The sequence below is a fragment of the Polyodon spathula genome, chromosome 43 (assembly GCF_017654505.1).
Source record: "Polyodon spathula isolate WHYD16114869_AA chromosome 43, ASM1765450v1, whole genome shotgun sequence".
Classification (NCBI taxonomy): Eukaryota; Metazoa; Chordata; class Actinopteri; order Acipenseriformes; family Polyodontidae; genus Polyodon; species Polyodon spathula.
The window spans coordinates 2,061,298-2,074,583 of NC_054576.1; the positions used below are offsets into that span (position 1 = coordinate 2,061,298).

The 13,286-nt window shown below is 43.9% G+C and overlaps 1 protein-coding gene across 1 annotated transcript; it reads right to left on the reverse strand.

Annotated features, from left to right (window-relative positions):
* LOC121305483 (GATA-binding factor 2-like) lies at positions 1 to 10,907 on the reverse strand. The gene is made up of 6 exons (XM_041237125.1): positions 10,741 to 10,907; positions 4,537 to 4,775; positions 3,819 to 4,304; positions 3,429 to 3,619; positions 1,724 to 2,299; positions 1 to 1,318 (listed from the first exon to the last, which is right to left on the reverse strand). The coding sequence occupies exons 2-6, from the start codon at positions 4,739 to 4,741 to the stop codon at positions 941 to 943; spliced, it is 1,836 nt and encodes a 611-aa protein (XP_041093059.1). The 5' UTR covers positions 4,742 to 4,775; positions 10,741 to 10,907; the 3' UTR covers positions 1 to 940.
* Positions 10,908 to 13,286: the final 2,379 nt, after the last annotated feature.

The following is a 13,286-nucleotide window of genomic DNA, read 5'->3' on the forward strand; positions in this document are numbered from 1 at the left end:
TGCTGCATCAAGGAAAGCATTTATTTATTGTTATTTACAATCAATTGTCGCTCAGTCCGACCAATGCAATGCTTACTAATATATACATCTACAAGCCCCCCTCTGTCCCACACAATTCACAAATCTAAACAAAGAAATGTTTTGGTTTTTTTTTTTTTTTTTCATAGAAAAAATATTTCCAATGTAACACATCTCAACAATATCACACATTCAGAGCAACTTCTGCTTTGATGATTCCAAATTATCTGACAGGCTGCCAGCGAAAACAGGGAAAGCTACAGCACGTAGCTGGGAATGGAGAAGGCACCCACAAGCAGGATACAGGAGTTTCAGGGCTGGGAAAACTCCCGTTGCACAGCGGTCAGAGTCATTCTTAGTTTTGCTTTAGAGTTTAATCAGACACACCTGAGCTTGTCACCTATACACTGCAGCTGATCAAGCTGGAAGTAAAACCTGGCATGGTTGTAACCGCTGTGCAACCGGAGTTTCATTTCCATCCTTGATGTTTTGACTGATCAGTAACTGTCTGATTTCTCATATACGAAAAAAAAAAAATTCATTACACCAGTGGTTCTCAATTCTGATCCAGAGAGGTTTTATTTCAAACTGGTTCTACAGTGAGATAATGGAAACTGCTAAGAGGCCATTAAGTATTGTATTGTTTATTTAGCAGATGTCTTTATCCAAGGCAGAGACTAGGGTGTGTGAACTAGCTTACCCTACTGAGCTGGGATTTGAACCAGGGTCCTGCTGGCTGCAAGCCTGTTTCTTTAACCCACTGGACCACACCACATCACTTAAGATGTGCTTCATTATAAACAGGACTGAAATGAATCTCGTGGACTGAATTGAGCGCCATTGCATTACACCATCATATGATCTGAATAGCTGTTTAACCCCTACACACACACACTTTGGAAAGCATGAGAAAGTCTGCCCGTCACACCATGGTAGAGACCATGCCAGAGGACTGGTAGTGACCATAGGGCAGGCCGGAGGAATGCAGGTGCAGGGGGCTGTGGGAACTGCTCATTATGTGGGGAGCGTGGCTGAAGGGGATCATGTGGCCGGGGAGGGGCCCGGGGCCCAGGCAGTAGGGGCTGCTCTCGTCGGAGAGAGCCCTCGCCAGATCCTGGTACGGCTCGGACGGCTTCTTGCTCTTCTTAGATTTGCTGGAGACCTTCCGGTTTCGGGTCTGGATGCCGTCCTTCTTCATGGTGAGGGGTCTGTTCACCTGGGAGGGGGAGAGGGGAGAGGGGCTGTTCAATAGGGGTGTGCTGATATGCTTCGATACGAGCCCAAACGCTGGTCTGCTTGCCTCAGTTTAGTTTAATAACACTGATGAAGGCACTAGAGCCCAAACGCTGCTCTGCTTGACTCAGTTTAGTTTCAATAACACTAATGAAGGCACTAGAGCCGAAACGCTGCTCTGCTTGACTCAGTTTAGTTTCAGTAACACTGATGAAGGCACTAGAGCCCAAACGCTGGTGTTCTTATTTGTTAAATCGGACATATTTCAGTCTTTTACAGTTTTAAAGCGCTTGATTCAAGGTACACGACCTGTGAAACACAGAGGCCTGCTGTCAAATTAATCAAATAATTAACCCAATTGAGTAACTGAGAGCTCGGGGTGGAACTAAAGCCAGAAGAGACTGCGAGCCCTCCAGGAACCATGATCGACACCTCTGCTTTAAGCCCTGGGACTGGCATGACTGCTGGTTACAGCACAGCCCTGTGTGCTGAGAGCGGAGGAGAGCGTGTTTGAGGTGCTGTGGCTGCTGGTTACAGCACAGCCCTGTGTGCTGAGAGCGGAGGAGTGCGTGTTTGAGGTGCTGTGGCTGCTGGTTACAGCACAGCCCTGTGTGCTGAGAGCGGAGGAGAGCGTGTTTGAGGTGCTGTGGCTGCTGGTTACAGCACAGCCCTGTGTGCTGAGAGCGGAGGAGAGCGTGTTTGAGGTGCTGTGGCTGCTGGTTACAGCACAGCCCTGTGTGCTGAGAGCGGAGGAGAGCGTGTTTGAGGTGCTGTGGCTGCTGGTTACAGCACAGCCCTGTGTGTTGAGAGCGGAGGAGAGCGTGTTTGAGGTGCTGTGGCTGCTGGTTACAGCACAGCCCTGTGTGTTGAGAGCGGAGGAGAGCGTGTTTGAGGTGCTGTGGCTGCTGGTTACAGCACAGCCCTGTGTGCTGAGAGCGGAGGAGAGCGTGTTTGAGGTGCTGTGGCTGCTGGTTACAGCACAGCCCTGTGTGCTGAGAGCGGAGGAGAGCGTGTTTGAGGTGCTGTGGCTGCTGGTTACAGCACAGCCCTGTGTGCTGAGAGCGGAGGAGAGCGTGTTTGAGGTGCTGTGGGCTGCTGGTTACAGCACAGCCCTGTGTGCAGAGCGGAGGAGAGCGTGTTTGAGGTGCTGTGGCTGCTGGTTACAGCACAGCCCTGTGTGCTGAGAGCGGAGGAGAGCGTGGAGTTGCCTGGGCTGCTGGTTACAGCACAGCCCTGTGTGTTGAGAGCGGAGGAGAGCGTGTTTGAGGTGCTGTGGTGCTGGTTACAGCACAGCCCTGTGTGTTGAGAGCGGAGGAGAGCGTGTTTGAGGTGCTGTGGCTGCTGGTTACAGCACAGCCCTGTGTGTTGACAGCCAGAGAGAGAGAGAGAGAGAGAGAAACAGAGCATTAGGAGACTTAGCTCGCAGCAAACGAAATGAAACCCTCTGTACTGACCTGATCCATAAAACAGACATACCAGTAAACTAAACTGATATAAGCTTAACCCCTCGCGGTCCTACATCGGACCAGGTCCGAGATTACAATTTTCCCTTTCCAGTCCGATGTCGGACCCAGTCCGGCATCATCAAAAAAGACGTCAAGCGCGGGTCTCGTCGTTTTTTTCTCTGGAAAAAAGCCAAAAAAACCTTTCAATGGTCGAGTGAGACCGACAGGAGCCAGGGGAAAAAAAAAGGGGGGCGTGTCTGAGCAATACACCTAGCTCCCCCTGCACCACAGAGATAACACGGACACAAACAAACAAGACAGCTGCTTCTGCATCCAGCGCTCAAAGAAAATCAAATCATCTGCAGAGCTTGCTGAGATGTTACAGTAATAAAATAACGACTCGGATCGCATTATTGAGGAGTTTGGGGATAAAACGAGTGATCAGTTTATCAGTGTGCACGTCTACAAAGAGGTATGTGAAAAATACAGCGAACAAGGGGTGCAATACTAAGTCTGCTGTTGATATGCAGTGTCTTCTAAACCTGTTTTACTGTGAAAAAAAAAAACATTTTTAAACCTCGCGACCCTGACGCGCCTGACAAGCGCTGAATAAATGGACCGCAAAGGGTTAATCAAGCTGACTAAGATCAACTAAACTAAACTACTCTCCCCAATACACTGATTTCACCATCCTGGAGAGGCAGACAGGACTAGCCCAGTTTAATCCAGCACCCCTCTTCCCCCCTCCTTCCTCCTCCTTTCCCGATGGGTACACACCAGTCTCTTTTTGGGTCTGATGAGGGGTCTGTTCTGCCCGTTCATCTTGTGGTAGAGCCCACAGGCGTTGCAAAGGTAGTGCCCCGTCCCGTCGCGCCTCCACAGGGGGGTGGCAGTGGCCCCGCAGTTCACACATTCCCGCGCCTCTGCACTCGCAACACAAGGGGGCAGGTCAGTATAGGACCAGGAATGGACCCTACATACAGCATCTGCTGAATAATGTCACGTTAACATTTTGAATTACACACACCCCCACCCCACCCCCAACCCCCCCTTCCGATATGCATGGGGGTCGGGAAACTACAAACATTTTGTATCTAAACGAAAAAAAACACACACACTTACCGGGTGGCGAGAGTCTGATTTTGTTGCGCAGCTTGGGAGAGAAATTCGGAGACATGACCCCCCCAGAGCTGGAATACAGACCCCCTGTTCCGTAATCCTGCGGTGAGCTCATGTATGGGGAGTAGGGTCCCAGGGAGCTGGAGTGGGTGTGGGAGGGACCGGAACCCAGACTCAGAAAACTGCTTCCACCTAGTCCAGGGCTGTGTCGCTCAGCCTTCATCGCCTCCAGAGGTCTGGGGCTCGCCTTGCCATCCCGGCCTGGGGAGGAGGGCATATCCTTGGGCTGGGTGTAGAGGTGGGCGGAGGAGCCGGTGGAAGGGGGGTACAGGGAGAGGGGGCCCCCCGCGGGGCTGCAGTGAGGGTGGAGAGAGGGCTTGCTGAAGGGACTGGCTGACCAGGCTGTGTTGTAAGGAGAAGCCAGCCCATGACCACCGCCTTCCAGCCACTGCAGGTTGTTGAGGATTGAGGAGGAGTAGACCTGCCGTACTGGGGATGAAAAAAAAAAAAAAATATATATATATATATATATATATATAAAAAATCATATTAGTTTACCATTGGAACACCTTGGTCTGATTGTCAGCCCCTGATTTCTGGGGAAAGCTCCTATGTACAGAAGGTTAGCTGATAATAATAATAATAATAACAGCGTAGCTCTATTCAGAAGCTCTCCGAATGACTGCAGCCCCCTCTCCCCTCTCCCCTCTCCCACACTTACCCGGAGAGTGTCTATACCCGCCCCCTGCTCGGCTCTGGGCCGGGCTGGAGTAGTAGGGAGGCAGGGAGGAGAAGTCTGTCTCCCCACTGGTGTAGAAGGAGTCGGGCTCTTCTGCGGGCTGCAGCAGGTTCTGTTCGGGGAAGGTGGGGAGCGTGTCGATCAGAACCGGAGAGATCCAGTGGCTCTGCTCTGCTGTGTCGTCCATGGCAACAGTGGCAGCGACGCTCCAGCGATGTCAACTGGGTTTGATGCACGCAAACAAAAACACACAAAGAAAAACAGATATGTATCCCATGAGAACAGTGCCACTCCTTCATCTCTAATAAAAGTTTACCACTGTATTTTTGCTGGTTTTAAGCTTCCTTTACTTTCTTTTTTTAATATGCTTTACCAGACCTCTCTGTGCTTTACAATGCTTCCCTATGCTTTACCAGACCTCTCTGTGCTTTACAATGCTTCCCTATGCTTTACCAGACCTCTCTGTGCTTTACAATGCTTCCCTATGCTTTACCAGACCTCTCTGTGCTTTACAATGCTTCCCTATGCTTTACCAGATCTCTCTGTGCTTTACAATGCTTGCCTATGCTTTACCACACCTCTCTGTGCTTTACAATGCTTCCCTATGCTTTACCAGACCTCTCTGTGCTTTACAATGCTTGCCTATGCTTTACCAGACCTCTCTGTGCTTTACAATGCTTCCCTATGCTTTACCAGACCTCTCTGTGCGTTATCATGCTTTCACTGTGCTTTATTATATGTTTTTATTATGGGAAACTTCTAACAGGGAAACAACATCTGAAAACCCTGCACAGTGAAACTTGAATATATTGTCACATAAAAAACAAATACTGGAGTCAGACAATATTTTTATTATCTATCTATCTATCTATATAAAGATAAGCAATAGATAGATAGATAAGCAATCACAGCCCTTATTACAACAATGATCTGGGCACAACACACACCAGCAAACAAAAAGACGCACACACTGACACACACACACTGAAAACGCAAAGGCTAAGCTGGTGCGCATGCTATCCCTGGAAACTACCTTGATATTCAGATAGGGTGCATTTCATTTTCAAAGGCAGGGGCAGAGATATGCTCAAAAGGAAATCAGATAAATAAAAACTAATCGGAATGAAATTGCACAATGCGAGATGACACAGTGGGAACCAGGAAATCTGTTTTGTGTTCTGATAAAAAAAATTTTAAAAAAAACACCCACAATGATTAAAATCCTTATAAAAATATTTTCGAAAAAAAAAAAAAAAAAAGTCGATTTGAATTTCTGAAGAATGATGTTCCCCCAACCCTGAGACACCGATCCGCACGACGGCCCGGGAGACGTGAAAGCCAGTGGGCGTCCTGCGATCCCCAAACCACGCCCAGGAGCTCCACAGCCGATGAGCGGTACCGCCCCCTGGAGGACAAGCCCTGCAGGTGTCAGTAGGGCCCGCTGTAGAGCGACGGGGGAGAAACTGTCGGTTTTGTTTCCTTAACCCGGCGCCAGTGCCAACGCTCCCAGTGAAGACCAGCGTCTTCGCACGACCAGGAACCTGCGCTCCCCTCACTGTGCATTACAGATCACCCTGGTGTACTTTTATCTCAACAAATAATAACCTGGTGCAGCTCATCTTCAAGTTAAACAGCACAAATGAAAGTAATATACATATTAAACTAGGGACATATGAAAGATGCAAATGCACGATAGCTTCATATGACCTGGATGGGGAGGTCGATGAAAAACATATTTATTATGCATCATCCATGGAAGGGTTAAGACGTCTTAGAGAAGCGGGTGTTTAAATAGGGTTTGCAGTTAGCTCTCCGAAGAGCCCAGTAACTTCTCTAAAAGGAGTCTCCAGGGAGATGGGACTTTTAAACATGTTCCGTGCATAATAATAATAATAATAATAATAATAATAATAATATAGAATGGGTGAAACAGTTTCCCCAGTAAAAGCACAGCGAAGTATACTAAAGCACAGCATAAGCATTGTAAAGCACAGAGAGGTCTGGTAAAGCATAGGGAAGCATTGTAAAGCACAGAGAGGTCTGGTAAAGCATAGAGAAGCATTGTAAAGCACAGAGAGGTCTGGTAAAGCATAGGGAAGCACTGTAAAGCACAGAAAGGTCTGGTAAAGCACAGGGAAGCATTGTAAAGCACAGAGAGGTCTGGTAAAGCACAGGGAAGCATTGTAAAGCACAGAGAGGTCTGGTAAAGCATAGGGAAGCATTGTAAAGCACAGAGAGGTCTGGTAAAGCATGGGGAAGCATTGTAAAGCACAGAGGGGTCTGGTAAAGCATTGGGAAGCATTGTAAAGCACAGAGAGGTCTGGTAAAGCACAGGGAAGCATTGTAAAGCACAGAGAGGTCTGGTAAAGCATGGGGAAGCATTGTAAAGCACAGAGAGGTCTGGTAAAGCATAGGGAAGCATTGTAAAGCACAGTGTTATGGAGATGCATATTAAAAAACAAAGCATGGTACTATCACCACATGCAGGCCACGATATGCTATGTATCGCAATATGTAAGGCTACGATTTTGGCACAATAATTTTCACGGGCAAGCTACAAAGTTTACAGTACATACTTCTGACTTCAGTCGAGGGTCTCCAACCCTGTGCAAGAAGTCGAAATTGCGTCACCTCTTGCAACGTGCGTCTTTTTTCGGAAAGGCATACAGCTTTCCCAGATCGTCAAAACTTTCACCTGTCACTGTGAAACGCCTCAAACATGTCTCACTGTCGCAGACCCGCGACTCTCTAAATAAGGCTTGAAATTCTCCCTTTCGGGTTGTCGGTTGAGAGGACAGAGCAACCACATCGCTTTAGATTAGTTTAAATGCATCGGTTATCTCTTTAGAGAAAACTCTGCCCAGAAAACCCCCAGTATAAGATAAACAAACTCAGGATAGGATTGTGTGTGTGTGTGTGTTTTATCAGATGATGTGTGTACATTAACTAGTTGCATGTCACTGGGTCAATGCTTGATTAAATTACCAGCTGATGGAGATACACTAAGTCTTGCAGGAAAAGAGATAAAACAATTTTTTTTTTTTAATCTCAAGTTTCAACTGTGGGGGGTTGTGGGTCATAAAACTACCAGAACCCAAAAGAACGGAGCAATGCACTATGAAGATAATTTGGATTCTATTAATCATGCAATCAAAGAAAACTACAAAATGATATTGCAAAAAAACAGAAGCCGTGTAGTTTTAAAATGTTGCGTTTGTAAATGTTACATTTTTCAATTTGTCGATTATTTTTTCGTGTCTACTACAAAGCACTGGCGTGTAATTCAATATGTTAACGTAACATTATTCAGCAGGTTTCACTGGACTTTGTGAAGCAAAATTAGTTCATTCTATATATAGGGGTGTTGCAAAAAGTTCGGCCAGAACTGTAGACATTGCACACTGAGAATCGAAGATACAAGCGATCTCAAAACTGCAAAATGTCACCATTTACCAAACAAACCAGAATGTTGAACACACAAGTGTTGTGTATGAGTTGTAGCTTCAACATCACTTTTATTAAAGATATCAGCTTGCATTGTATTTGTGTGTTAAGAGATTGACAGCTCTGTTGCGAACTGTGGTCCCATTCCACCAACGGCAGCCTCATCTGATTCTCGAGCCCCATCTGCCTGCATTGCTGTTGAATTTGGGAGGGGTGTGCTGTGATACTATTTCTGAACACATACTGCGCTCCATCCTCTAACAAACTTTTTTAGAATTGTTTTTTTTATGCCGCATTGAAAAAAATCGGGTGTTGATTTTAATAAAAGGTCTACACGCTCCCTGCGGTGTTGTTTTAAGTCAACGCAGGACAGTTAGATCTCTTTGGCATGGATTCAATTCTCTGTCATGCAGCCATTCTCCTTAGCGCAGCTTTATAGTCATTTACATGGCAATTTTAAAATCCAACCTACAGCTCTGGCCAAAAGTTTTGCATCCCCTTACAGAAAGAACTCATTCTGCTTCATAAAGTCGAACAAAACCTGCTGAATAATGTTGCCCTAACATATGCCAGCGCTTTGTAGTTTGCCATACGCTTCACGAAAAACTGACAAATTGAAAAATGCGACCTTTCGAAAACTTCTAGACAACTCAATGCATTTCTTGCAAACTTTGCAGTGTGTTCTGTGACACCGAAGTCTGATAAGTTTTTATACTGTGAGAAAAGACTTAAAAAGGAGGGTACTGTTTCTGAATTAGGATTTGAGAAAGTCTCTTATCAGCCAGTATGTAGAACATAGAAAATAAGACTGCTCACAAACGATATTACCATACAGCAAAACTGACAGAGAAAATGAGGCTCTGCCTTGTAGATTATATATTGTTTATAAATATCTCCAAACAGGAGCAGCCATTTCCAGAGATAATAATACAAATATAATAATAATAATAATAAAAAACAAACTGAAGAAGTTTTTGTTTTATTCCTGCACACAAATCTACATAGATAAACGCCACCGGTCACAGTGACCCGAAACATCTCATTTGTACACATGACCTGTTCTTAAAGAAAATAAACATCTCAAAGGTTCTGTTTTCTGTGTATAAGTTCATGACCCCCAACTTAGGAAAAGCCATCAAATATCATACAGAAAATGAAAAGAAAAATAGCATTCAAGCTGATTGGAAACGAGAGTCGGGTCAAATAGAGCCGAAGACTGATAGAAGGGTTAAAGTCGCTGTAAAGACAGGAGGTGGCTTCACGTCCGAGTGCAAATCCTGACTGGGCTGAGCTACTTCGTGTACGATGCAAAAGGGGGGATGCGTAGCTCCCCTTTATCAAAAGCTGAGTCCAGATAAATGGGTTTTATCGGGTCCTGTCTTATCTCATGCTAAGGGTATAAATGAACTGTAAATAAACGCAGCTGTGGCAAGAAGGCTTCCTCAGACTGAACAAGCTGATCTCTGGCCACAGCCACGCGTACAGGCTGGCAGAATACAATATTAAAATAAAACAGTCCAACGCAATACAATAGGCATGCATGCACACTGACTTTTTGACCCTTAGAAGCTGCAGCGGTTTTATTAGATGAAACGTTTTGATTTGCAGTTCTTAACAGGGAAGACACTTTTATAAAACAGGAATTCGAGAAGCTGTCTCAGGTGTGGATGGACAATGAAGGTACGTGGTTTTATATTTATTTTGCACTTGGTATAACAAATACAAACCATCATAAAAACAGGCATATAATATTCTGATTTGATGTAAATATGAAGATGTTTTTATTTTTTATGCTGAATTCGCAGAAATAAAACCTTCAATTTAAAAAAAAACTAATGGGGATATAGCAAAAGTTAATAAAAGTTTGATATTCCTGAATACAATAAATAGAGAATGAATATTTCTAAAAACATCCTGCAAATGGTAAATGAACAGAATTTCCAAAACATGGGTAAGCAAAGTCCAATCTATTGTAATGCACCCACTCCAACACTGACAGAAAATACTGCGCAGGTAATGTTTTGAACTTTGTAAAGTCTAAATTAAGACAGTTTTAACTGCAATGTTCGACAATCTTTCCCCAAAATGCCATTGCACACACAACTTTGCTATTTTTGAACTGTACATTACCTTTTAGTTTCATTTTTTGCGAAGGTGGGGGAAAACTAACTTTTTGGCCAGCGCCTTCCTCAGGTACGCATAAAAGAGGAATTATCTGAAGCATGTGTCATCTTGAAATCTGTGACTGGTATTACAGACTGTCAGAATACCATAACGCTGGGAGAGACTCTCTCAATCAGCATCAATTTTTGATAGCTCTGAGAATTTAACCCACAGTCACATCCCACTTAAACACCATCAAAATCTAATTTTACCAAGTTCAGCTGTACGTGGCTTTAGAAAATGTATTAAAAACATATGAGCTAGATATTTCTATATCTGTTTCAGATACATATGCGTGTGTGTAAAACATGTACAGAGGACAGTTCGTGGAGTATTGTGATTTCATTTTTTTGTAATACTTCTAATTATATATATATGTTCCAAACAATCCCCATACCTCCCCAAAATACACAACTTCAAACTACAGATCTGTAACAAACATCCTGTTGTTTTTGTTTAGATAAAACTTTATAAAACACAAAAAACACAAAAGCATAAAGTTCCAGAGTGTGCATGATGAACACTGAACTCGTTAAACGTTTCTGTGTAAACTATAGACATTAGACAAAACCCACAAACCTCTAAACTGGACTCCTTGATTCGTCTCGCTCCAGAGAAGAGGCTGCTGGTTTTTTTTCCCCCCAGTTGGTGTTAAACTTAGTTGTCGCGTGCCTCTGCTAAGACCAAGGTGAAAGTGTGAGGAGGGTGGTTGGCAGTGCAGGTTGCAGGACCAGCTAGTGAAGTGCTGGAGGGTTACTTGTGCTGATAAGGACTGTGAGGGGGGAGAGAGGGGGGGGGTGGGGTCCAAATTAGCAGCATCACGTTGCATAGAGAAGAGCACGCCTCTAATAAAACTGCTTCGTACTTTACCACCTCCATCTGCAGCAATGCAAGACGAATGTATGCATTTAAAGTTAAGGTTATTTAAACTGGAAGTTCAGGGAGCGAGGAATTCTCTCTCACTGCCACACTTATTTTCTGTTTTGATTTGCCGGTTGTGTTTTTTTTTTAAATTTGTTATTATTAATATTATTGTTATTATTATTTCTTTTTTTTTTTAAATCATGTGGGTTTACAGAAAGTAGCCACAGCGTACTAAACGGTCACTTTCATCGGACGCGAACGGCTTTGTATGTCACCAGACTGTATTAGAGAAAGGTGAAAATTGGCCATAAAACTGAAAAAGAACGGCATAAAACAGATGTATTTTATAACTGATATATTAAGATGTTATAAAAAAATAAATAATAATAAGTTTGCAGCGGGAGGTCTAAAAGCACTGGGTAATCCTCATAAAAAGAGTTTCCCCATCGTAAAAGCACAGCACACTGCAAGCATGGTAAAGCATAGGGAAGCATTGTAAAGCACAGAGAGGTGTAGCAAAGAATAGGGAATCATTTTAAAGCACAGAGAGGGATGGTAAAGCATAGGGAAGCATTGTAAAGCACAGAGAGGTCTGGTAAAGCATAGGGAAGCATTGTAAAGCACAGATAGGTGTAGCAAAGCATAGGGAAGCATTGTAAAGCACAGAGAGGTATGGTAAAGCATAGGGAAGCATTGTAAAGCACAGAGAGGTCTGGTAAAGCACAGGGAAGCATTGTAAAGCACAGAGAGGTATGGTAAAGCACAGGGAAACATTGTAAAGCACAGAGAGGTCTGGTAAAGCATAGGGAAGCATTGTAAAGCACAGAGAGGTCTGGTAAAGCATAGGGAAGCATTGTAAAGCACTGAGAGGTCTGGTAAAGCATAGGGAAGCATTGTAAAGCACAGAGAGGTATGGTAAAGCATAGGGAAACATTGTAAAGCACAGAGAGGTATGGTAGTGCTATAAGGAACTTTGGGCTTCAGTGCAACGCCAACATGCTTCCCTGCAATCCCTTCCCTGGTAATCAGCCAACAGGACTTGTTTTCCCCACAACTGGTTGTTCAAAGCAAACTGAATTTATATAGCGTCTTTCACAGAAAAAAGGGTTCTCAAAAGCACCGAGCAACAGAAAGCAAAGAGAATCACAATGCAATGCATTTGTGTAGAGATCCTAAAGCAGGCCACACACACACACACACACAATATTGAACCATGAACGTAAAACACAGGAGTTGAAAAAACAGCAATTAAGAGTTAAATTTGGTTTGAATTGTAAAAAAAAAAAAAGGTTTCTAGCAATAAAAACTATTTTAAAGCAAAAAAAGAAAAATGCAATCGATTTGAATTTAAACCAAAAAACAGGCCATTTAGCAAATTAGCCGATCACAAACAGCAACAGAGAATCGTACAGGAAACAAACACATAACAGGACATTGAAACGAGACGTAAATATTCATTTATTAAGATGACAGACAGCTGCTGCTACTCCTGGAGTTCACTGGTGATACTGTAGTCTTTCTGCAGTGTCTGCTGCTCATTTGAATGCATGGCGATCATATCACAAGCAGATTAATGCTTCACTGGAATTCAGTTTAGTCCGTACGGCATTACCCTGATGACTCGGGTAACAAAATCAAATTTACAGAAGGGCTTACAACATAAAGCCATGGCTGTATATACAGGTACCTTATAAACTAACCCCTCGTAAAAGTTTATCATGGAATTTTTGCACAGTATTTTGGCAGCTTTCCTTTGTATGTTTACATGGGTATACTGTACATTTGCCATGTTTACTAATGTTCTTCACCAGGCTTTCACTATGCTTCATTACACTGCTATGCTGTAATATACCTCTCTGTGCTTTAAAATGCTTCCCTATGCTTTACCACACCTCTTTGTGCTTTACAATGTTTCCCTATGCTTTACCAGACCTCTCTGTGCTTTACAATGCTTCCCTATGCTTTACCAGACCTCTCTGTGCTTTACAATGCTTCCCTATGCTTTACAATGCTTTACAATGCCTATGCTTTACCAGACCTCTCTGTGCTTTACAATGCTTCCCTATGCTTTACCACACCTCTCTGTGCTTTACAATGCTTCCCTATGCTTTACCACACCTCTCTGTGCTTTACAATGCTTCCCTATGCTTTACCAGACCTCTCTGTGCTTTACAATGCTTCCCTATGCTTTACCAGACCTCTCTGTGCTTTACAATGCTTCCCTATGCTTTACCAGACCTCTCTGTGCTTTACAATGCTTC

Coding starts and splice junctions, on each gene's coding strand:
- LOC121305483 (XM_041237125.1), bottom strand. CDS start 4,741: ATGGACGACACAGCAGAGCAGAGCCACTGGATCTCTCCGGTTCTGATC. Junction 3,620..3,818: donor AATCAGACTCTCGCCACCCG/GTAAGTGTGTGT, acceptor TTGCGAGTGCAG/AGGCGCGGGAATGTGTGAAC. Junction 1,319..1,723: donor TCAGCACACAGGGCTGTGCT/GTAACCAGCAGT, acceptor AACTAAACTGAG/GCAAGCAGACCAGCGTTTGG.